Below are 23,764 nucleotides of genomic sequence, written 5' to 3'. Positions count from 1 at the left end.
TTACTGTATCCTAGCTAGCAGGTGGGTTTGTTGGAAGTGACACCAATGCAAGGATGTCTGTTTTGTGCATGGCTACTGTTAAGGTATTTTTCATTTCACTTCCCTCTGACCTATTCTCTCTCCCTGCTTCCCAATTATGTGTATATGTACATATATACATGTGTATATGTATATGAAGTGTGGAGGACAAAACTTCATGTATCTGAGGAAGTTAACCATGTCCACAAAAGCTTATGCCATAATACATTTGTTAGTCTTTAAGGTGCCACAAGACTCTGTTGTTTATCCTGAGCTGTGGAATTGCAGAGTGCACTTTCCTGTTTCTGTCACAAGAGGACAGTAAAAGGACATGAAACAAGAACATGGTAACTTCATTTTTCAAGATTTCCATGATGGAAAATGACTGTTCACCATGGCTGCAACCCAGCGTACAGTTAAGTCCCACTGACATCCCAACTGAATCATACTTGAACTGTGCAACTGAGCATAGACTAGTAACATTGCATAGAACAAAGGAAGCTGCCTTATACCAGGTGAGACTATTTGTCTAGCCCAGTTCTGTCTTCTTTGACAGGCAGCAGTTCTCTAAGGTCTCAGGAAGAGGTCTTTTTAGGTTCCATACTCCTGATTCTGTTAACTGGAGATGCTGGGGATGGAACCTGGGACCTTTTTGCATGCCAAGCAAGTGTTTGTCTCCTGAGCAATGGCCCTTCTCCTACAAGTAAAACTCCAAATGCTTTTCTTACAGATAAGCTCCAAAAAGCCAAAAATGACCAGAAGGACAAACTCAGTTTGTGGATGAGTCAGATATACATTTTCTTTGTCAACAAATTCTTTGACAGCTACAAGCGCTTGCAAGTTGTGCAGGAGACCATCTTAGACAATAGGGTTCGGGAAGCCGAACTACTTGTGCTGAAGAAGATTCAAGAGGAGGAGGAGGAAGCAAAGTAAGTATTTGGGCTTTTGTGTGGGGATAATAGCTGTTACCTACTCAAACATTTGACAGTTGCTAAAGGGTCACCAAAACAGGCTGCTTTTCTAGACGTCTTGGCTGTTTTCAGTGGGGACATGTGAAGAATATCTAGGCCTTCGTGGCCATTTTCCAGGGTGGAAAATAGCATGGGAAGCTGCCTTGTACCAGGTCAGACACAGGTGGCCAGGTGCCCTACTTTACAGAGGACAGTCCTCTGTTTGAAGGGCTGCACAGTCCAAGACCAGTTGAAAGATGATGAATCCTAGGAAGGGAGAGCAGCAGGGGCCTTGAAGTTGCCCATCCCCAGTTAGTCCCTGGACAGCAGACTGAGCAGGTAGTCAATCTTTCCTGTTATAGTGTGATGTATTGTATTTCTATTTAAATTCCAGTCATTATTTCTAAATTTGCTTCTCTCTTTATATATATTAGCATATCCAAATATTATGCAAATCAATGTCCTCTTTCTTTGGTGTTGCATTTCCTCTGATTTGCGACATTTAAGTGGCTACTCTAGGTTCAGGCTTTAGCATTGCAAGGATGAGCCCCAGCTAGCCTGCACTCCCCCCCATCCTAAAATTCATATGATTAATTGCTTAACATTTCTTGAATCAGGTTGCAGCTCTAGTCTGTACCTAGTGGCAAGCAGTTTGCTGCAGGTACCATTCCAGCCATTCTCAAAACAGTGCATCTGTCTGTGACTTGGCCGTTAGACAGTGGGTAAGATGAAATGGCTGCTTCTCATTTTAGCTTTGCAGTGTGGGAGCTGCTGAACCACAGCTTCTTCCAATGCTGCAAAGATTATGGTAGAAACTCTGGCCGATGTGGGAGGCACTATGGTTTCTGGGAAGGGCAGAGCTGGTGTGGGAAGAAGTCACGTTGGGGTGTGCCAGGGGTGGGCAACATACGGCCCTCCAGATGTTGTGCCCTACAATTCCCAACAGCCCTAGCTAGCATAGCTAATGGTGAGGGATGCTGGGAGTTGTAGGCCAAAACAAGTTGCCCATCCATGGGGTATAGTATGCTTGGGGGCATGGGAAGGAGCCATGCTCTAGCAGGTCCCCACCATGAAAGTAATGTGAGAAAGGGATCAAAGAGGAATATTTCTAAGATGGCATATAGTTGTCTTTAGTTCCTCTTTCGAGATCAGTTTTATGTCCCAAGGGAACTGCCTTGCAGCAGTGTCTCTTCTCTAAGAAACTTGAAGCTATTTTAGACCAGCACAAGCTGGTGTAATCAATTCTGAATATGTCAGTGCCGTCTCTTGATACATCATGTTATCACTTGGAACCCAACTCAGCAAAAACCTTCCCCATGCTATAATTTTCTTAAAGAAATGTAGTCCTGACATGACTGATGAAAGCGATCTTTGAAGCCCTCGGTTCCTCCGAGCTGGGTTTTCTTACACGGGTAGGTCATGAGGAGGAGGATGACAGCAATGTCAGCTCCTCGACTGAAAAAGCTTCAGTCCCTTGGAAATTTACTGGCACCACATCTAGACCATAGGATAAAAGGATAATGGGGGTCAGCGCCAGATTTAGGAGCTGGTGCCCCACCTTACTGCTTGGGTGTCAGGCTTTGGGATGTGTGCCCAGAAACAAAGGTGCGGCCTTGTTTGGGTATGTGGGCGTTCAAAAAGTTTCATAACCCATCCACACTGGGGTTCATTTCTACACCTTTTAGCTTATATTATTTTGAAACCACCTTCCTTCCTGGAACTGCTTCTTCTGTAATATTGAAAACACTGTGATCAACACGTGCTTATATCAAATAGAAACGGATAAGCCATTCTGGGGAAAAAGAGCTTATTGTATACTTTTGCATAAGCGTGTGCTTGAATGTGTTCAGAATTTATATGAGGGCAAGCACTGCAATTTACTGTGCAATAGTTACACTCAACAATTAAATCATGTTTTTGTGATGGGGTGGGGAGAGTTCCCTTTGCTTCCTACTAACGGACTTTCACTCAGGGAGGTTCTTCCAGGATACTATATCCAAGAGGAGCAGGTAAAAAAGTTTCTTAAGAAAGTGCTTGTCCCTAGTAACGCCAGTCAGCGGTTACATGAAACACTGGTTGATTGAAATTAGGAAACGGCTGAGATTTATTTTAGGATGGGGATTAAGAGGATCAAAGATACCTTTCATTGGGCCATTTATCCTGCAGCTAGTTGGCGCCTGTCTGCAATTCCTTAAAGTGTCATTTCGGACAGCATGGTAAACTTTCAGGTGGGTTTTCCACTGCAGTAAAAATAACAGTTTTGGGGGGCCGATACAACATCTCTCAGTGAATGTTTCTGTATTTGTAAAGAAAGGTCTGTGGAAGATTTACTGCAGACTTCCCCAACCCAGGTCCCTTCTGTTGTTTTGGGAGTTCTTTTGGACTACAGCTCTCATCAGCATTGCCAATGTCACACATGATGGGAACTGTAGTCCAAAACATCTGGAGGGGCCCAGATTGGGGACGGCTGATTTATTGCATTATTTTTGTCACTATGTCCCTAAGTTACTTTGGGCCAGCCCTAGGTCTCTTTCTTTGCTGGGTGGATGAATAGATTTGGATCAGGGCTGCAGAACTAGTGTGTCTGTGTGCACTGACTGTTTCCCACTGTGTCATTTTCTCAATTTTATGTCATCCTCAAGCTTACTGTTAGCTGTGCGGGTGCAGGAAAGATGGGCACAATTTAAATTAGGGGTACATTTTAACACCCCACACCCGACGTAGTATCTGATCCGGATGTACCCACGTGCTGCTTTTAAATAAAGCAGCCTTCCTCAATCTAGTGCCCTCTGGACGTTTTGGACAACTCCCCGCATTCCTGACCACTGGCCATGCTGGGAGTTGAAGTCCAAAACATCTGGAGGGCACCAGGTTGGGGAAGCCTGCACTAAAGGAGGAGGCATCAGGAGAGCCATTCATAGACCTCTCCTGACCCGTCATGTTTGGCCATAAGACTTGTGAGATCAGTTTGTTCTCAGGTGGACTACCTCTAGGAAAAGATTGATTTTGTTTGCCAGGGGATATGCCTGTTATTGGCTTATGATACTATAATGGCACAGTCCTATGTATGTTTAGGGAGAAAAAAGGCCTACAACTCCCAGCGTGCCCCAGCCAGCTGGGGCATGCTAGGAGTTGTAGGCCTTTTTTCTACCTAAATATGCATAAGATTGCATCTTTAAAGTGTCAAACGTGTGTATCCAAGCCACACAGGTGGCTGTTTTGATTTTATAAGGATAAAACTTTGTCCCCAAATAGGTATGGACTCTGGTTGATGGACTTGTTGCTTTAGACTGAAATGTCTGAATTGTGTCATGACTTTTGGTTTAAGACAAACTTACTCTGATTACAGTAAGAACATTTTCAATAACTCCCCCCCCCCCCCTTTGACTACAGGCTTAATGCTATGAGGGAGGCAGAAGAAGCCAGAAAGATGGAAGAAGCTGCAGCAGAAAAAGCAGCTTTAGAACTCGAAGAAAGTTTGTGCAGAGAGCTGGAGGAGGGATCTGTACAACTAGTGTCTCCGCCAAAAGAAGAATCTCCTATTTTGCCACAGGTACCACCAAGCAGCAAGACGACTGCAGCAGGGAAGAAGAAGAAAAAGGCGTAATAGAGCTGCACAACTACCAGATTCTGTATCTGTTTGTGCAGAATTTCAAAATACCAATGCAGGTGGTTTCCATTATATTAATAAAGTATTTGTATAAAATGGATTAATGTTTGACGATAATCCCACATGGACCATTTAGAAAGCTTTCAGATATTTCTAAGCACTTTAAAACACAGCCAACATAACGTGACCTTATTTTAGTTGGGCTGCAATCCTGTTCACATTTACTTGAGAATAATCTCATTCAGTTCAATGGGATTTACTTCCAAGTTGACATGCAGAGGATTGAACCATAGGAATAGTTTGTGCAAGTGTTCCATACAGGTGGTGTAAGTTCCAAGTGACCTATAGGCTCAGTGTGTGTGCCTGTGTGTTTGAGAAATGGGATGAAGTTGCTGGGAATTCCACATTTATTTCCAGGTGAAGTGTGCAGTGGTGACTACCTGCCTGCTGCTTTTAAATAAAGCAGCCTTCCTCAATCTAGTGCCCTCGGGATGTTTTGGACAACTCCCCAAATTTCTGACTACTGGCCATGCTGAGAGTTGAAATCCAAAACATCTGGAGGGCACCAAGTTGGGGAAGCCTGAAATCTATTTTATTATTTAGGTAAAATTATTTACCTGAAATCTGTTTGCACCCCCATTCTCTGGCCTTTCAAATTTAATACACTGATAGACAAGAGGCATCTCTGTTTTAATAAATATTGAATCAAGATTCAGGTCTGATTCATGGTGCTTTATGCAACTCCAGTAGAATCAATTTATATAAATACGATTAAAATAAGACCTTTTCTTTGGGGGGAGGAAACCATAAGGTCAGTGGCAGAGCACATGCTTTACATGCAGAAGGTCCTAGGTTTGATTCCCAGTATCTCGTTTAAAAAATAAAAAGGACCAGGAATCAGATGATGTGAAATACCTCTGCCCAAAATGCACTGCCAGTCAAGAGTAGACAATACTGGGCTAGATGGACAAATAGTCTGATTTGGTTAGCCAGCTTCTTATGCTATATCCTTCTTCCCTTCACCCCAAAGCAGCCTATGCAGTCTGGGGTTTGTGGTCTCTCCCGCAAACAACACACTGAATCCAACATCCCACTATCGTTTTTGTTGTTACCTGTTCGGAACTCCAAAACTGGGAGCTGACCAGCACCTGACAGGCATTTGGCTTGGTGGGGCAATTCAGCAGAAAGCTCTTATTGCAGCTAAGGCTTCAACATTTTACTTTTAACACATTTTGATTGATTAGAAACTCCCCCTCCTGTGTAACCGGTCTTTAGTTTTATAGCGTTATTTTTAATACAAGTATTTATAAGAACTGCAGATGGCAAGCACCATCTTAGAAGTGGCATTTTCCTCCTGGATGAAGAGAAAATATCCCCTCTAAGGCAATGCGTGCTGTAATGTATGTGTGCATCCTCTAAAAAAAAAAAAAAGAGTGCTTTCTTCTTTAGAACTATTGTTTTGTTCTGGTATTAACTGATGCAGATTTAATTGATCAATGGACTACAACTCATATGGTTAAACAACTCAGATCTCATTAATTGGGCAATAGGTCCAACAGCAACCCATGATGGCTTAATTTCAAACATTCACACCATCCTTTTTTCTGCAATTACCGTGCAAGGAACATCTTATGCAAGTTTGCCTTCCATTGTTTTGAATTACCTTATTGTGGTTGGTCTCTCTCTACCATATGAAGGCTACTAGGCCTACCACTTCAAAATATTATGTCCTCCATTGCCGGAAGAACTGTATATAATTTCACCAATTTTACTCTGGCATAAAGAAAGAGGAAGAAGATCCATTAAAATTGTAACAATGACTAATTTTATTTTTCCAGTAAAATATTCACATAACATTATCAGAGAAATGGAATGACGCATCTTTAATTCGGACCAAGTTTAATTAATTTGCACATAAATACTTTAAAATCTAAAAATTGTATGATCAGAGAGTGTACAGTTTTAGTAGAAATTTGATTCTTACAAAGCAAGTATTGCTTTACTATTGTCATTATTCCAGTCAATAATATGACTTCATAACCTGTCACAGTAAACAAAAATGCTTTTTGCACATTTTAAAGCCATCTTCATAGGAGCCAGCCCGTTGCTGATCAATCCAAGAAGAAAATATTGTTGAACTGCGTTGCACAAAGTTTCTTTACTTCTTCTGATGGGGGACAAAAAAGAGGGAAAGAAAGTGTTTAAAGGCTTAGAAGTATTCAACACACAGATAAAAAGGTACTAGTTAGAGGACATGAACTGATCCTAAGGGCTTTCCTGTCATGTCATCTGTAAATGATCTCTATAGTCCCAAACTACTTTTGGGGGACAGGGGAGGGTTTTTTTTAATTCATTCAGTTTATTTTTGAAGAGTAGTCAATCTTTTCCCCTGAAAAAACTAAAGAACTTACCCAGAAACAGATTTGGTGAGCAATTCAAAGAAAAAACAACAAAGAGTCTTGTGGCACCTTAAACACTAACCCATTTGTTCTGGCATAAGCTTTCATGGACACGGTCTAAAGTGGACAGTGTCCAAGAATGCTTATGCTAGAATAAATGTGTTAGTCTTTAAGGTGCCACAATATTTGTTGTTACTGCGGCAGCAGACTCACACGGCTAACCCTCTGGGAACTGATTCAAAGACAGGCATGCAGAATCTTTGGGCCCTGCTAAAAAATGGCAAAAGTAACCCCCAACATCTGAACTCAGTAGGTCTGAACTTCGTTTTACAGCCTTGGTTCAGATACCTACAAAAACTTTACTCAGAAAGGTTCAGTTTAATTTTTTTTAAGGTTTTAGAATTACTATTGACAGAACAAAATCTACTAAAAGCCTTCAGCACAATCCTTTACTTGCTATACCCCCACTGTAAGAAAACGCAAGTACAAGTAACTGAAAGGAATGCATACTCTTGTCCTGTTAACCCCTACTTCAATTTCCCTGCCCTTCCTCTGTTTCTCTAGTGTTAAATTTTACACCATAAGGTCCTAGGAGCAGGGAGCAGTCCTGTTCTACCTCATAAAGCGCCATCATATTGATGGCTCTACATGGCTGCCTGGGGAATGCTGGGAGTTGCAGGAACGTTTTCTGTCTAAATATGCATAGGATTGCGCCCTTAGAGTAATAATAAGCATATTAGTAATACTTTAAGTAGTAGTACTTAAAGAACACACATTTTAAAAAGCTCCTTACCATTCACTTCAATCAGGTTTGCATTCTTCTGATTCAAAATTACATACAGTTCCCGCTGATCAGATTTCTTGCCAACAATCCAATAGTCACTCATTGCCTTCACTATTATTTCCTCATCATCATCCACCCTGTAAGAAATGAGCTTGTACATGACTATCTTAGGATGCGCACACAAGTAATAAAGGAATAAATCAGGCCAAAGCAGTAACAAACATTACAGATTGTAGTTAAACACCTGCAAGTAAGTCGGGCACTGGGGTATTGTTTTATTGTTTTATTTATTTATTAAATTTATTAATCGTCCATCTAGCTGGTCACCCAGCCACTCTGGGCGATGTACAGCATATAATAAAACAGTTTAAAACAATACAATTCTACAATAAAAACGCTTTCTAAAATACCCTAACCCACCCCAAATGCCTGCCTGAACAACCATGTTTTTAATGCACAGCAGAAGAGGGGGCATGGCGGAGTTCCCTAGGGAGGGAGTTCCACAGAGTGGGGGCCACCACAGAAAAGGCCCTCTCCCTCGTCCCCACCAGTCTAGCTGTCCTGGCTGATGGGACAGAGAGAAGGCCATCCGATGCTGATCTTGTTAAGTGGCCTGTCTGGTGTTGCTGGAGGCGCTCCTTAAGATAGGTTGGGCCGGAACCATGTAGGGTTTTAAAGGTCAAAACCAACACCTTGAATTTGGCCCGGAAAACAACTGGTAACCAGTGCAACTCCTTCAGCACTGGAGTGATGTGATCTCGCCAGCGGCTGCCTTTAACCAGGCGAGCCGCCGCGTTCTGTACCAGCTGCAGTTTCCGAACTGTCTTCAGGGGTAACCCCACATAGAGCGCATTACAGTAGTCTAAATGAGAGGAGACCAGGGCATGTACTACCAATGGGAGCAGATGGTCGGGAAGGAAGGGGCACAGCCGCTGTATCAGATGGAGCTGATACAGCGCTGTCCGGCTCACAGCTGACACCTGAGCCTCCATGGACAGCTGGGAGTCCAAAATGACCCCCAGGCTGCGGACCTGGTCTTTCAAGGGTAGCTGTACCCCATTCAACACCAGGTCAACATCCCCAGCCTCCTCTTGTCTCCCACCAAAAGTACCTCGTCAGGTTTCAGCTTCAGCTTATTCCTCCCCATCCAGCCACTCACCGTCTCCAGTCATTTGGGCAGGGATTCTATGGCCAACCTTGGTGAAGATTTGAACGAGAGGTAGAGCTGCGTGTCATCTGCATATTGATGACACCGCACCCCAAACCTCCTGATGATAGCCCCAGCGGCTTCACATAGATATTAAATAGCATCGGGGAGAGGATGGAACCCTGTGGCACCCCACAAGTGAGTGGCCACGGGTCCGAAACCTCCTCTCCCACTGCTACCCTCAGGTACCTGCTGGAGAGGAAGGACTGGAACCACCGCAATATGGTGTCTCCCATGCCCAACCCCTCCAGGTGGTCCAGGAGGATACCGTGGTCAACTGTATCAAAAGCTGCTGAGAGGCCAAGGAGAACAAGGAAGGAGCATTCACCCCTATCCAGAGCCCTCCTCATGTCATCCACCAAGGCGACTAAGGCCGTTTCTGTCCCATGCCCAAGCCTGAAGCCCGACTGAAATGGGTCTAGATAATCGGTTTCTTCCAAGTGTGCTTTCAACTGCATCGCCACCACCCACTCAATCACTTTGCCCAAAAATGGCAGATTCGAGACTGGGCAAAAGTTGTTCAGAACTTGGGGATCCAAGGAGGGCTTCTTTAAGAGCGGTCTTATCACTGCCTCCTTGAGGGCTGATGGCATCACTCCCTCCTCAAGGGAGGCGTTCACCACTGCCCTGATCCCCTCACCCAGTCTCTCTCTGCAGCCCATAATGAGCCAAGATGGGCAAGGATCAAGTAAGCAGGTGGTCGGCCTTACAGATGAAAGCATCTTGTCCGCTTCATCAGGAGGAAGAAGCTGGAACCGATCCCACAAAACTGGTTTGCCACAGGTTGCCTCTTGCTCACTAACTGTATCCACAGCATGCGGAGTAACACTCCTAATCTGATCAATTTTATCTGCCAAGTGCCTTGCCAAGGCCTCAGAATGCTCCAGTGGTTCCGGAGCCACAGGACCAACCAGGCTCCAGACCACTTGGAACAGCCTCCTGGGACAGCACTCTGCAGACGCGATAGAGGCAGCATCATATTCCTTTTTGGCTGCCTTCACCGCCACGTGATAGGCTGAAGATACAGCTCTAGTCCGTGTCCGATTGTCTTTGGAGCGAGACTTCTGCCACTGGTGCTCTAGCCGTCTAACCTCCTGTTTCAGAGCTCGTAACTGCGGATTGAACCATGGTACAGTCCGAGCCCTGTTCAGGGGTAGAGGGCGTTTCGGAGCCACCTGATCTAATGCCCCAGTGATTGCGGCATTCCAGCCACCCACCAGGGTCTCAACCGAGTGGTCATTGCCATGCTCCAGAGAATCCCCAAGCGCGTTCAGGAATCCATTAGGATCCATAAGATGACTGGGGCGGACCATTTTAATGGGTCTTCCACCCCTGGAGAGGGGTTGTGAAACCGAGAAGTCCAACATCACCAGATAGTGATCTGACCATGACAAGGGGGTGGTGGATATACCCCCAACTTCCACATCACTCCCCACTTCTCCAGAAACAAACACAAGGTCTAGTGCATGACCGGCTACATGGGTGGGCCCAGTTAGAATATGGTGCAGCTCCCAGGAAGCCATGGTCTCCATGAAGTCCCGAGGTGCTCCTCTGAGGATGGTCTCTGAATGTACGTTGAAGTTCCCCAACACCAATAAGTTAGGGGACTGTACACGCACATCAGAGACCACCTCAAGCACCTCGGCCAGGGAGTCAGTCGTGCAGCGGGGTGGACAGTACACGAGCAGAATCTCCAGACTGCCCTTCAGACCCAACCTCTAGTACATGTCCTCAGCAACCTTGGTCTCCCGGAGAGGGGTCTGGTGAAGACCAAGGACTCTCAGTAGATAACAGCCACTCCCCCTCCCCGATCCCCAGCCCTCGGCTGCTGTGCATACGAAAATCTGGCTGGACACATGGCTGCAAGAGTTGGAGCAGCAGCCTCGGCCAGCCAGGTCTCCGTAATACATGCCAGGTCTGCACCCTCATCCAGGATTATGTCATGGATGAGGGAGGTTTTCTGGGTAACAGACCTGGCATTGCAGAGCAGCAAACGAAGGCCAGAAGATGGAGTCATGCCTCCCCCAGCCATCCTTTGGCTCTGGACAGGCCCGGAGCAGGGGACAGATACTACACATCTCTCCCTTGTTCCCCTTACCTGGCATGGCCTGCCCCTAGCGCTCCGCCAGTGCCTGCTGTCCAGCCTCGGTATGTTCTGGCCCCCAACACTCCCCCCACTGCCTCCATCAAGTGGACACATGCCCCCTCGCTCCCGCCTATCAGGCAGGCTACCCACCCCTAAAAACACAACAGAATCCCCCAGAAATTAAAAACAACAACAATTTTAGAATTTCCTCAGATCTTCTGGATTAAGCAATTCTAGTAACTGTGATAGGATTTCTATCAATGAGCCAGAAATCCTGTGGAACATGCTAGGAGTACAAATTAGCAGCTGGAAATGGACCCTGCAAACACGATATCCTCACACTCAACAGGAATGCTCCAGTTCAGAGTTCCAGTTACGTCCTCTAGGACATTAAAACTGTCAGGGGCTCAGGAAGCCTGATTCACCCTTCCCGCCCCAATTTTGTTTTTTGTTTCCGGCACTCAACATTCCCTGGCTCCTGGAGGCCACTGAGCATGTTCAGTCCTCATTGGATTCTTTTTGAGGTGTGTATGCCCCCTTTGGGTTTTTTTAATTTCAATGTTTTATTCACCCATGCATGCCAATACCTCCCCTTCTTATTCGTCAGTGACCAGTTCTGGCTGTGTATTGTTTTATGCGCTCTTCATTCGATTTTGATTTGGATGCTGCTCGCAAATGTTATGGTATGGTATGGTTTTTGCTCCTATTCTTGGCTTTATGATAAGTTTTAATGATTTTTAAAATTTTACATTATCCTGGATGCCTGGTAGGAGAAGACTGCCATTTATACATTTAATAAATAAACTGAAAGGAACAGGAGACCTTTGGTTGACTGAATGTCGTAGAGTTCAAGGGGGCAGAGGCCACAGGTGAGAAAGAGGGGCCAAAAACACAGGGTGAAGCAAGGCCATGGATAGCTTTGAAAGTGACAAGGAATATATGTTGGATATGAAAGAGATGGGAAGCCAGTGAAAGGCTCTGAAAAGATGCATTGTGTGAACAGTGCAGCAGGAGAGATGAATATAATTCTGGCAGCGCTTTAGGATGGAGGTGAGAGGACTCTGGTGTGAAAGAGGAGAAGGTTGCAGCAGTCAAGGTTAGAGATAATCAGAGTCTGAGTTTTAGCTTAGTAGACAAAGAGAGAAATGCATGGACTTTCTGCAATGTTGTACAGAGAGAAATGACACAACTGACTCAGAGAAGACTCATGAACTGAAGCCTGATCAGCAGGACAAATGGTGATGTTGACTGATATGGAGAGGGATCGAGAAGAGGAAGGCTACAGAGGCAAGGAGTTCTCTCTACATATAACTACTCAGTTACTGCCACTTGTGCAATGCTTCAACAACATGGTGTGCCAGAATTCCAGTAAATCCTCCCCACTCTCAAAAAATGTACCAAATTCTGCAGTGCCATTAATTCCATCTAAAATACTGCATTTATGGAGAATGGTTCTTTTTAAGCCAGGGTGGTCCATCTGATAAGACTCCTGCACCTGGAGGATCCCTGTTCAAATCTCATCTCACCCATGAATGCGCCGGGTTGCTTTTGTTAATTCCCTGCCACACTTTCCTAACTGTAAAATAGGCATAATACGGTGATATACTGCACAAGGGTTTTTTGTTATGAGGATGAAGAGGATAAGGAAATATTACCCAACTTGGGTCTTAAGAAACAATGACAGCTATAAACCTACATAAACACGGGTATGCTGTGATGAAGATTTACACTTCAGTGTATCACTTTGACTGTAGCATTGCAGCTAAAGGAGGGCAAAGCTGCTTCAAGTTCTGCACTACCAGATTTACAAATGCAAACTGCATAGTGTTCAGCTTGCAACTCAGTGTTCCTCTTAAGACAGGCGCAGGAGCATAAGTCACCTAGTGAAGTCGCTGTTGATATCGCCAAGAATCTTCATCAAGTCAGGGTGAACCGACGTAAGTGAGATACTGGGCGTTCTCCTCATGTGAATTGTACTTTTCTCTGCCAGGTTCATGTGATTGAAGTAGATAAATTTAAACTGAGGCTCCTTCTCTGACCTAGAAAATAGACAAGGGGAAGGAAAGGGGTCACATAAACAGCAGTGGAAGACATTTATGTAAATAGAACCAATACGCATTGGCTGCAGATAAGAGATAGATGGGCACTGATTCCAGACTGGATTATTAACATACTGAACCCCCCTGCCAATGTAGCCTTTAATTTTTAAGCCAGGGTCGAAAGATTGTTCCTGCCAGCCATTAAGAAACATTTGCTTCTGACAAGCTGAGGAGTGGACTCTTTGATCTGCTAAGGCTACTTCGGAATCAGGCAACTGGGAATGGCTAAGAAATGCTGAGCCAGAACTGAAAAGAGGCAAAGCCTGCTCTTGCAGTGCAACATCACAGAACACGACACCCTCCATTTTGTATTAAGATTTCTAACACAGCTGTCAGTGCTGACCAGACTGCCAGACTGTGGAGTTGAGCTTGACTGATTGCACTAGGTGAAAGCAGGAAGCATATTTCCTTTTTGATAAGCTCATGCAATAATCCAAGAGGATTTGTTCTGTTCAGTGGACAATGGTCAAGAGGAAGTGTTCTATTTTTTTGGGCAAAGGTTAGGAAAGCCACAGAAACCTACCTTACACCAGGCCAGTTTTTTTTTGTGTCCATTTAGCCCAGTAGTGTCTACTACCCTAAATTCTCTGCAATTTCAGGCAGATTTCTTTCACATCCTCTGCTCCTTTTAACTAGGGATTGAACCTGGAACTGTCTGCATAGAAAGCATGCAATCTGCCACCGAGCTACAGTCCTTCCCCAGCGGCTCCACCAAATTCAACAGATTAAACAGCTATAAGCCAAACCACCACAAAGCCAGCTCACAAGTAAAAAGGAGCTTCTGTCAAATGTCCAATTAGAAAATAAAGTGCACTTTGAACCATGAAAAATAAAAATTGAACTGCAACCTGGAAAGAAAATGCCAGATAAGGAGCTGGTCAGTTTGATAGTCTAAAGTTTGACAGAATTTATCTCTGACAAAACAACTGAGTTTATTGTTGCCATCTCCAGTTCTGGAAACTTTTATGTACTTGGACATTCACAACTTAGTGCTTCGTTTGTGATAAATGTCACACGACACTTCGAGCTGGCTAACTTGCCAGCTAACTTGCTCCCTATTATATCAGCCCAGTTACATTAGCACCAAGAGAAGCTGTATCAGGTTCTCAGGATACCACCACATTAAAGTTTAAGGCAGACTTAATCAGATAAACTCCCGTCACTTTAATCTGCTGGCACCATTAAAAAGAAGTTAATAGCTCAGCCCAATGACAGGCATAATGGCCTAGACTCGGAACAGCCATATTGAAATAAGACTCACAATTGACCGCTCTGTTGGATTCCACTCTGTACTTTAGGTGGTGATCAACAAATATTCCCAAGGACAAATAAGATGACTACACACAAAAATCATAACATAAAACTGGTTGAATCTCAGAGTCAGTAAACATTATAGATGTTGGGCTTTTGAGAATAAGAGTGACAAGAAGCCCAGAAATGGAACAGAGAAAAGATTCTAACTTTTCCTTGGTTTTATTATGCTGCTGCTGTAATATTTTTATTGTGTACTGTATGATAATTCTGATCATACTTTTGTACATTGCCCTGATACCAACCTTGGTATCTTCAGGGATGAAGGGCAGCTAAAAATATTTTTAAGAAATAGCAATGATAAATAAGGATGGGCCAAGTGAAGATTCTTGCTGTTTAGCCTACAGGTATGCGTGTATGGCTTGTAAGCCCTTATCTCAGCCCCAAACTTGTGGCTTTTTGTTTTTCAAACATTTACTATGTTTTTCAGATCCCAGAAGTCCTAAGGGTTGGCTCAAGGGTTGGCAGTTTTTGATGGACTAAACATCAAAGGTCACACAGAGAGTGCATACGATGGTCTGCTGCTATGCCTTGGTACTTCTCCCTGTGTTCCAGGGCATGGAAAAGGGATATAACATATAGCAATGACATGCAACTAAGAGACATATATATTCACTACAGCTCTTCGATTCTTAATAAGGCCCTGTTTCTATTTTCTCACCAATACTCCCAGTTGCTTGCTTTCACACCTCTAGCAGCCCCGCTGAAAACCCCACCATCAAGCTGAGTTTTAGAGACTGACCGTGCAATAAGCAGCACCTTGAGCAAGGAAAGCTGAGATGATTGTTTGTTCAGCTGATCTCTTAAGGTTTGTTTGTATTTTAAATTTAAATAGTGTCTCGCTAACGTGGATTAACTTTTTACACACATAGAGCTATTCATCAGCAATCTGAAGCTATTCAAGAAAAGGTCTCGGGAGATGGAAACCGCCATTCTTTGTACTAAGAAAAACAACAACTCACCTTGTGACTTCTTGTACAGTCCAACTGACCGTGTACAACTCACCCCATTACAAATACCAAGGGCTAACCTTATCCTAAAATAAGGAACCTTCTTCTTTTGTAACTAGGCAGCAGGATGAGATGAGTGACAGACCAAAAGGAATTCAGGCATCTTTTAGAGTTGTGGAACCTGCCAGGCAAAGATTTCTGCTGTATATGTATGTTTCACTAATCTCAGGGAGCCCAGAGTGAGAGGTGGGTCTCCAAGGAAGCAAAGGTGTTGGCTAGGAGAAGCACAGCCCTTCCAAAACCCCTTCTGAGAAACTAGCCAAGAGGCAAGGGACTAACCTCTTCTCCCCACTCTTGTTACGTCCCAATCTGTGCCATAAAACACCAGTGAAGACTGCATGCTCCTCACCCAACTGTGCAGCTTGATCATATATGTGTGTGTCCGTGTTTTCTTGGGTTCGTTTGCTTCCCTGGGGAACGTACCTTGGAGAGCTCATTGGACAGTACAGACATCTGTGGCCTGGCTCCCGCCCCGTGCCTTTGATCTGTTTGTCTCCAAACCTGGGATGAGAATGAAACCAACCTTTTGGCAGGCAGCAAATCTACCTTTCTTGTCCTTGGGGGACAAGGTCTCTCTCGACACTGCAACAAAGCTTGCAAGGGTCTATTCTAGCCAACCTGCAAGCCACAGTGGCTTATCTCTCCTTCGCTCCGGGGTGCATGTGTTTGAATCCCATTTATTATAGGTGGTAAGAGATCTGCCAAGAGAGATGATCAGGGAGAGGATGTTGCTGTGTAAGGTGGTAGTATGTTGAGTTACGGATGCCAGAGGAATCCATCTGGGTTGTTAAGCTTGCCAAGCTTTAATCAGCTCGGCCCCCTGGACTTCGGCTTGCTTTCCTGTGAACTGGCCCGACTTGATCTGAATTGAGTCAGGCTAGTTCTTGGATTTCCATCTTTTTAAAATTTGTGTCAAAAGGAATTTGTGCAAATTGCAGCAGCAATTTGTGCTAATTACGCAAATCATTTGCGCAAATTACTCCCCCCCCATTTCAAAAGAAATTCCCAGATTTCAGGAACTCTGGCTTGGCTCACAAATGCAAGCCAAGTTGGGAGCGCCATGGAAATCCAGCAAGCCCCCAAAGGGCCGAATTTCCCAGCGATGGACATCCCTATGTGGAGTGTCTGCCCACCCACCTGCAGCCAGTAACCCTGGCCACGTCATGAGATGACAACATCAAGCCACACTGAGTGGATGGTGAAGGAACCACCTATTCACTCACTGATGATAGACCCAGTTACTCAATGCAGGGAACTACTCCAGGCAGGAGTGATAGGAAAGTAGCAGTGAACGTGCTGCCTGCCAAAAGGCAACAGAACAAGGGTGAGGAACCTCTTTCAGCCTGAGGGCTGAATTCAGTTTGGGAGAAACTCCTGGGGGGCTGCATTCCAGTGGTGGGTGGGGCCAAAAATACAAACAAACAAAATCCAGCCCACAATATTGTCGCTTAAAGCTCTGACTGCCAGTAACCAAGTCTCAGGGGAGGCATTTCAACCTTTTAGAATGGGGGCAAGCTGAACAAAAGCTGGTAAACCACCAAATGACCAGTGGTTGGGAGAAAGGGGGGCAGGAGGCATGGTTATCTGGAGGGCCATACTGGGATTTCAGGTGAGCCGGATTTGGTCCTTGGACCTCAGGTTCCCTACCCCTGCAATAGCGGGAGAGATAAAGGGGTCCTCACTAAAGACATTATCCACCTTTAGTAAACCAGCGTTGTACGGAATTTGCAATATCTTGACATAAAGGTAACGCTCTTTCAAAAGCAGCTATTTGCCTATTTTAGAGAGTCCTTAAACATCTGTCCACAATTAACAAGGTGATGCTTTGTGACAGGAATAAAGATCATACCAACCCTGACATCCTTTTGTTGATGTTGTATTGTTCACATATATCTGAAGCTAATACTGTGAGCTGAGGCCCGACAATGCTGTCAAGTTTACGGCAAAAATCCAACGTAGGCTGCATAGAGGCTGGGAAACAGTTTGAAAAAGAACAATGAGGCTTTCTCCTATATGTATATCACAGCCACATCTACACCATTTGGAGAACATATCAAATATTTACGGGGTAATGGAGACGATACAGCTGTCTGTCACATTCAAGGCACTGGGATTCTGTAAATGCAGAACAGAATGTGGCAGAACATCTGCAAAAATTCATACCCGAGAAGCCCTGACTCCCCAAAAGGTACTGCTAATTCCAAGCAGCTGGAGAATCAGGAGTGACAATGCTGCGCATAAGAATATCTAGGGTGCGGCTGGCACATTTTTTTGAAAGTTCTTGTCCTCTGTGCAATTACTCGGGAACAACTCTCATTGAACTCAGTGGTCTTGAGTAAATTTTATACTACAAAGTTTATAGGGTCAGGGCTCTCTCTCTTTCTCTACCATTATCCAGGTTTATCCTTTGATACTTGGCAGAGCCCTGGTAATCCCCAAGAACAAATATATTGTCCTTTTCCACTTTACTGATACAGGAAACAGATCAAGCAAAGCTTTCATTATAAGATTCTGGGAAAAACCACATACCAGGAATATACCATCAAAGTTAATGCCTAAGTAAACCGTGGGGAATATTCGAAAGAAGGATTTACCAGAGACAAAAAGAGTTAAATCTCCCTAGGTTATTTCAAGGAATATTGATACTCACCATCAATCATAAAACAGACAGCTGCACTCATGGCCTGCAAGAGACAACAGATTTATCATAAGAACAATCTTTTCTCTGTCCCATGGATATGCTTGACTGTTAGGAGTTAAGCTCTCTTCTTCTACTTATGCAAAGAATGTTGGTGTACGCAGACATTCCTCTTGGTCTGAGGAAGTGCCACAGGATATGAAGGTACTTTAGACTAGGGGTAGGAAACCTGTTGCCTCCAGATGTTGTTAGAATCCAACTCCCAGATGTTGTTGGAATCCATCAGCCCCAGCCAGCATGGGCAATGGTCAGGGAGATGGGAGTTACACTCGAACAACAGCTGTTGTCCCCCCGTCCCAGACCTAACCTACTGTAGATTGCGTAGTAGTGAGGAAAGAAGAGCTTGTCATCTAGTCTACTATTCCTTACCTCTGACTGGCAGTGTGTCTCAAATACAGCTCTCCAGTGCTTTTCCAGGCCCAGTACCTTAGACTCATTAATAAGTGGTGCACTGAACCAATCAGAAACCTTAACATTGCAAAATAAATGCTCTACCACTGCCTGACATCCTACTACATTATCTGAAATAAACTTTAACCCAATCCAGAGTTCCTTGTGTGCTATTTGGTGCTCAGAGACCTTCTGCAATTGTGGGTTCCCCCCACGCTTTCCAACATGCAATGACAAGATCAAGAATGGGCAAAAAACACCCTTTTTTGGAGTTACCTATGGCTCAACTGCATCTGCTGGAATTATGAGTTCTCAAAGTCTGGTCCCATCGACAGGCTCCCCTTCAAAAATGTGAATAACACAGCTGGCTACTCTTAGATGTTTTTGTTAACTTATTGCTTTTCTAGGTTTCTCAGAACAATACTGCAGTGCAAATTGGAAATCAGGATTTCTGGCCCAATTTCATGCACACTCGCTCAGAAGAACTTCCAATTTCAGTACAATTTACTTCAAAGCAAGCAGGCACCAGATTGCAACCTTACAAAGACCCACAACCTAAGATAAGCCAAGACAGTTTCTAGGGTCCTTCCTGTTAATGTAGGGAGTTTGCCACACTCTAGGTCACATCCCCCAAGAACTGAGAGATGTGGAACTCTTTCACAGAAGACAGATTTCTACGTATACTATTATTAAAAAACTGGAGAGTAACATCATATTACAGTGAATGGGAAAGAATTTGGCAGTTACCTTATATACAATTAGATGAAGCTCTTCATAAGCACCCTCTGTGTTTACAAATATTTTGGGGAATCTGCATTTTGCTTCTGGATCATTCAGATTCAGAGGTCCCGTGAGAAACCTAAAAGGGAAAGATGCGATTGGTCCATATCAAACTATTAGACTTCAGTTTAACCTACAAAAGATCAATCATTGTTATGAGGTGGAAACAGACTGATAGGCAGACACAACACAGTGCGTCCACCAGCCTGTCCCTTTCCTTGCTTTTTAATTTACTGCAGGGTCTGATCAATATTCATGGATCAAACAGGGAAGTCAGAAGGGAAATAAAGGATTACTTCTGCATAAATGGAAACAAGGCCTAGGGGCAAGAAAGACTATGAGAGATGAAAAAACAGCTACCTTCCATAGTGCTGTAGATTTCCAGGTATTTCTGCATGTATTGGGGAATCTCTTCCTGCCAACTGAAACAAAAGAGATGGTTAAATAATGTCTTTTTCCTCCCTCCCACATCATTGTCCTACAGCAGCTTTTCCCAACCTGATGCCCTCCAGTTGTGTAGTCTGACACATCTGGAAGGTTGGGGAAGGATGCCCTACAGTATTTACAAAACCTGGCAATCCACCCTCTTCTTTTCTCCTAAGAGAAAAAGAAAAGTTGAGCAGTAAAGTACTTCCCTGCTAAAAACAGCACATTTTCATTAAAAGATAAGCCACACAACGTACCTCTGGCTCTATATGCCTTGGAAACAGAGATGTGGTGAGATATTTGTATAAAATTCTCATGTCATCTTGTTCCAATCCACTCCTGGAATGTTAAAAAAGACTAAATTAAAGCACATGTTGACTAGGCTTGTCCACTACAGTTAGCAGTTACGTATTAATCTGCCTTATACATGCTGTGACAGACAGTTGGTCCTTTTAGCCTAGTAGTAGCTCTCCAAGGTCTGAGACAAAAAAGGATCTTTCTCAGCTCTGCGATCAGAGATCTTTTTATTTGGAGATGCCAGGAATTGCACCTGGGACTTTATGGATGCAACTCATATGCTCTACCACATCAGAACTGTATCATTAATAAAATTTAAGGAAAACACAAGCAAATAACTTAAAGAGAAGACCCACAACACCGGTCGAAGTCTCAGCACTCACTGTTCTGGTGCCTTGCACTAGTTGCATGGATTCACATCCAAGGCACATGTTTATATTTATTGCTCAGTCACTGCAGTGATTTCACGCCTGCATATTTTAGGCTTGAAAGGAATACTCATCCTCTAAACTAGGGGTGCGCCACTTGTAGGCCCAAACTTCTGGAGAGCCACAACTCCCATCAGCCCTAGTCTACTTAGTCAATGGTGAGGGATCATGGGAGCTGTAGGCCAAAACATCTGGAGGGTCACATGTTGCCACCCCCAACCTGTGCCAGACTACAACTCCCATTATCCCCAGTCAGCATGACCATGCCAGCTGGGAATGATGGGGTTTATAGCCCAACACATCTGGAGGGCACCAAGTTAAGGGAGAATGATCTAATCGTCCAGTGTTCCACCTTCAGTTGTCACGATTCACAGCCTTAATGTATGCATCTTCTATTTGTCAACTTTTGGCAGGGGCATTGGTCAGGACTGACATTCACTTTTGTGAAGGTTTGAGGCCTACAGAGGCAAGGAAAAGAAAAAGGTCAGGCCTAGAGGCCTGGAGTTTTTGTTGGGAGGGGGCATCCCTGAGAGTAGTAGTTTCATTTCCCTGGTTAAATTTCAGTTTCATTTCCCCAGTTCACTTTCATTTCTTCAGGTTTGAAACAGTACTTTCACTTTTGAGGAAAGAGGGTATAAAAAGAGAGTGAGAGAGCCAGTAAGAGGAGAGTCAAAGAGACCAGAGCATGGAGAGCACGAAGAAGCAGCCTGGAAAAGTCTTAAGTGCGGCTAGGGTAAAGGAACTTGCATTTTGCAACTTTTATTTTCTCTTGTATCATTCAGCTCTATTGTATAAATACATTTAGTTGTGATTTGCTTGCTTTAACTTATCAGTAAACTGTTGTGGCTAAATCCTGTGTCTAGAGTGTCAATCACCCCACGTCTACAGCTTAAACCCCACGCTATTGGGAAGGGGAAGTTTAAAAGAAGGAAGGTGGAACTTAAGGAGGCAAGAGATCCTTAAGGAGTTGCTGAGGGGGTCTAGGTCATAAGGGGAACCCTGACAACTTTACTCTACAGAAGGACGTGGTTGAATGCTTGACATGTACTGAGAACGGACGCTGGCTTAAGTCAGATGCCATGTCAAAACATGGTTGAGGAAGCTTAAGTATTTCATTTATTTTGAAGAGTTATACCCCTTTTTGGATCAAATGACTCCAAGGCAGCTTGCAACAGATTGCAGCAATACCACACAGCCTGGTTCCTTTGACCGGGATGTGCGTGCATGCGCGCAAAGGCAAGGGGTATTCTCCCCCTCGTTTCTGCAGTCTCAGGGCAACTGGAAGAGGCAGCAACTGGCAGGGTGGGCAGCAGCTGCTCATTCTAACTGTGGTTTGGTGCTATGTCCAAATTGAGAAATTGTGGTTACACCAATGCCTGCTAATGAGCAGATGGAAAACAAACGTAGAGATGCAGCTCTAAACTGCTACTTGCTTCTGTGTTTTGAAGCTCTAGCCACAGTTCAGGTGTTCCAAATGCGCTGAGGTCACGTTGGGCAAGTTCTGTATCCTAGCTACATGGGTTTATTAAAAAAACAACAGCAAGTCCTGAACAATGTTTTGCTCATATGTTATGTTTGAGGTAAAGATAAATCATAGTGATCTCTAAAGATTTCTAAAGAAATTTAATAAAGAAATAAAGATATCTTGTGGGTTTTTAAAAAAAGCATTCACATTATCATTTGTTGCAAAGTCAATGGCTCAAACTCAGATTCTGGTCTCTAGGTTGTTCATGGAAAGAAATGACTGACTTCTGTACAGTATGAACATTGCTGGTAAGATATTGGACGCTAAATATAATCTATGAATGCACCTAACACATCCAAGTTTGGTGTCATGATTTTGGGTCCATGACCATAAATCACAGAATGAGGACTGACATAAAAATACACCTTTAACCTGCAGAGACAGTCAAACATTTTGTACAGACATCTCAAGCCTTCCTCTGTTCCAGCAGCTCCATGTGACCTTAAGGTATTCCCACAAATTATCAGTTTCTCAGGAAGGGTTGATTAGCGCCCCAAACAAGGGGATGTCTCAAGGGTCAGCGCATCTGGAATTTTTAGAGTGTTGTGGGTGTGCTCATAAAATGGCTGCCAGAGTGGACATGACCAGTCACAAAACACTCATTTCCCAGAAGGCAAACTGATGAGATTATAAGAAAAGTAACTTGGCAAAGAACCTAAGAATAAGGCAGAAGTAGGATCTGAGCTCCAAAGCACGTAACCACTCTTTTGAATCCAAATAAATGTGGTGGTGGAGAGCAGCATTTGCTTTGCAGCATGGCATTGTCCCCAGAAAAAAAGAAGCTTAAGAAATAAAAGAAAACGGTGGGTGCCAAGGTGTGGACACATTGGTTGGAGAAGCCAGCTCTAAATTATAAACTAATGCTACACTTAGTAAGTAGATTTAAGAAGAAAAAGCACCCCCCGCACGCAAAAATGGTCTTGAACTTGGATTCACATTATAAGCAGACTTTGGCTAGTCATAAGATCCAGAACCTTCGGAACACAAATCTAGGAATCGCTATTTCAATCCTTCTCCGATTTGTAATTATTTTATGCAGTCATCTGTAGATTGCTTCTTGCCTAAGCTTGGTGCACATTCTCTCTTGACTCCTTAATCACTTTTGAATAGGAAACCCTTGAACTGCGACTCCAATGAAACTGGATGCCCAGTGCAGCTGCGCCATGTCAATAAACACCCTGAAATCAAACACAGCTGAAGGGGAGCTCTCAGGTTTAAATTACACTGAGGCTGCAAACTGCGGACACTTCTTTGTTTCGGTTTAAAACGCAACATTTTCTCTCAATGAAGTCATGATGGTCAGAGAGGGGCTTGGATTACTTGAAAACATGCCCCTGTTCCAATTTTTGAAGCACTCAATTTATCTTTTCCTTCAAAATTGAAGGCTCTGAAGAATGATATTGTGTGTGTCAAGGGGCTGGGTATTATCCAGATCTTGAGAGATTAAGGGTTCTGAAAAAATTGCATTTATCCTCCTTCACTTGCAAAGAGCTGTCTCTCTCTTGCTACTAAACTGATTCTCTAACTTCAGAGACAAGTGCTGGTACATGGCTAACCCTGTACATCTGAAATCAACAAACTCCATTTGTGGACTGCACACAACTAATAATCTAGAAAAAATAATCATGTCCTGGACAGGGCACTGGATCTGTTTCAGCAATATTCATAGCTCTTAAAAGTTTCAAAATTCACTAGTCCTGAATGTGCAGAAGTGCGCTGATCTATTGGAAAGAGGAGAAAGCTTCT

At 43.9% G+C, this 23,764-nt stretch overlaps 2 protein-coding genes across 5 annotated transcripts in view; one reads left to right on the top strand and one right to left on the bottom strand.

Moving 5' to 3' along the window:
• The window catches only part of LOC146336569 (radial spoke head 10 homolog B2-like), a 38,770-nt gene extending 34,093 nt beyond the window's left edge, over positions 1-4,677 (top strand). For both annotated transcript variants that reach the window (XM_084818476.1, XM_084818474.1), the window contains 2 exons: positions 749-947; positions 4,362-4,677. In XM_084818476.1, the coding sequence (XP_084674602.1) occupies positions 749-947; positions 4,362-4,575 (413 nt within the window). In that variant the 3' untranslated portion in view covers positions 4,576-4,677. The remainder of the gene's footprint in view (positions 1-748; positions 948-4,361) is intronic.
• A 1,703-nt stretch (positions 4,678-6,380) lies between these two features.
• The window catches only part of CCZ1 (CCZ1 vacuolar protein trafficking and biogenesis associated), a 30,008-nt gene continuing 12,624 nt past the window's right edge, over positions 6,381-23,764 (bottom strand). Inside the window, exons 8-17 of one of the 3 annotated variants that reach the window (XR_014785545.1) lie at positions 20,026-20,107; positions 19,703-19,764; positions 19,310-19,421; positions 18,125-18,158; positions 17,328-17,445; positions 15,898-15,975; positions 15,427-15,595; positions 12,935-13,093; positions 7,771-7,898; positions 6,381-6,745 (exon numbers count right to left, since the gene is read on the bottom strand). Coding sequence is in view for 2 of the 3 variants with exons in the window: in XM_084818477.1 (XP_084674603.1) it covers positions 6,690-6,745; positions 7,771-7,898; positions 12,935-13,093; positions 15,898-15,975; positions 17,328-17,445; positions 18,125-18,158; positions 19,310-19,421; positions 19,703-19,764; positions 20,026-20,107 (829 nt within the window). In the remaining variant the exon portion in view is untranslated. The remainder of the gene's footprint in view (positions 6,746-7,770; positions 7,899-12,934; positions 13,094-15,426; positions 15,596-15,897; positions 15,976-17,327; positions 17,446-18,124; positions 18,159-19,309; positions 19,422-19,702; positions 19,765-20,025; positions 20,108-23,764) is intronic. The other 2 variants (XM_084818477.1, XM_084818478.1) reach the window with 2 other exon arrangements.

This window comes from Heloderma suspectum, chromosome 12 (genome assembly GCF_057233095.1).
Source record: "Heloderma suspectum isolate Gila_16-S chromosome 12, 16-S_ref, whole genome shotgun sequence".
Taxonomy (NCBI): domain Eukaryota; kingdom Metazoa; phylum Chordata; class Lepidosauria; order Squamata; family Helodermatidae; genus Heloderma; species Heloderma suspectum.
The sequence above is the reverse complement of the archived record's forward strand: the minus strand, read 5'-3'. Positions and strand labels throughout refer to the sequence as shown.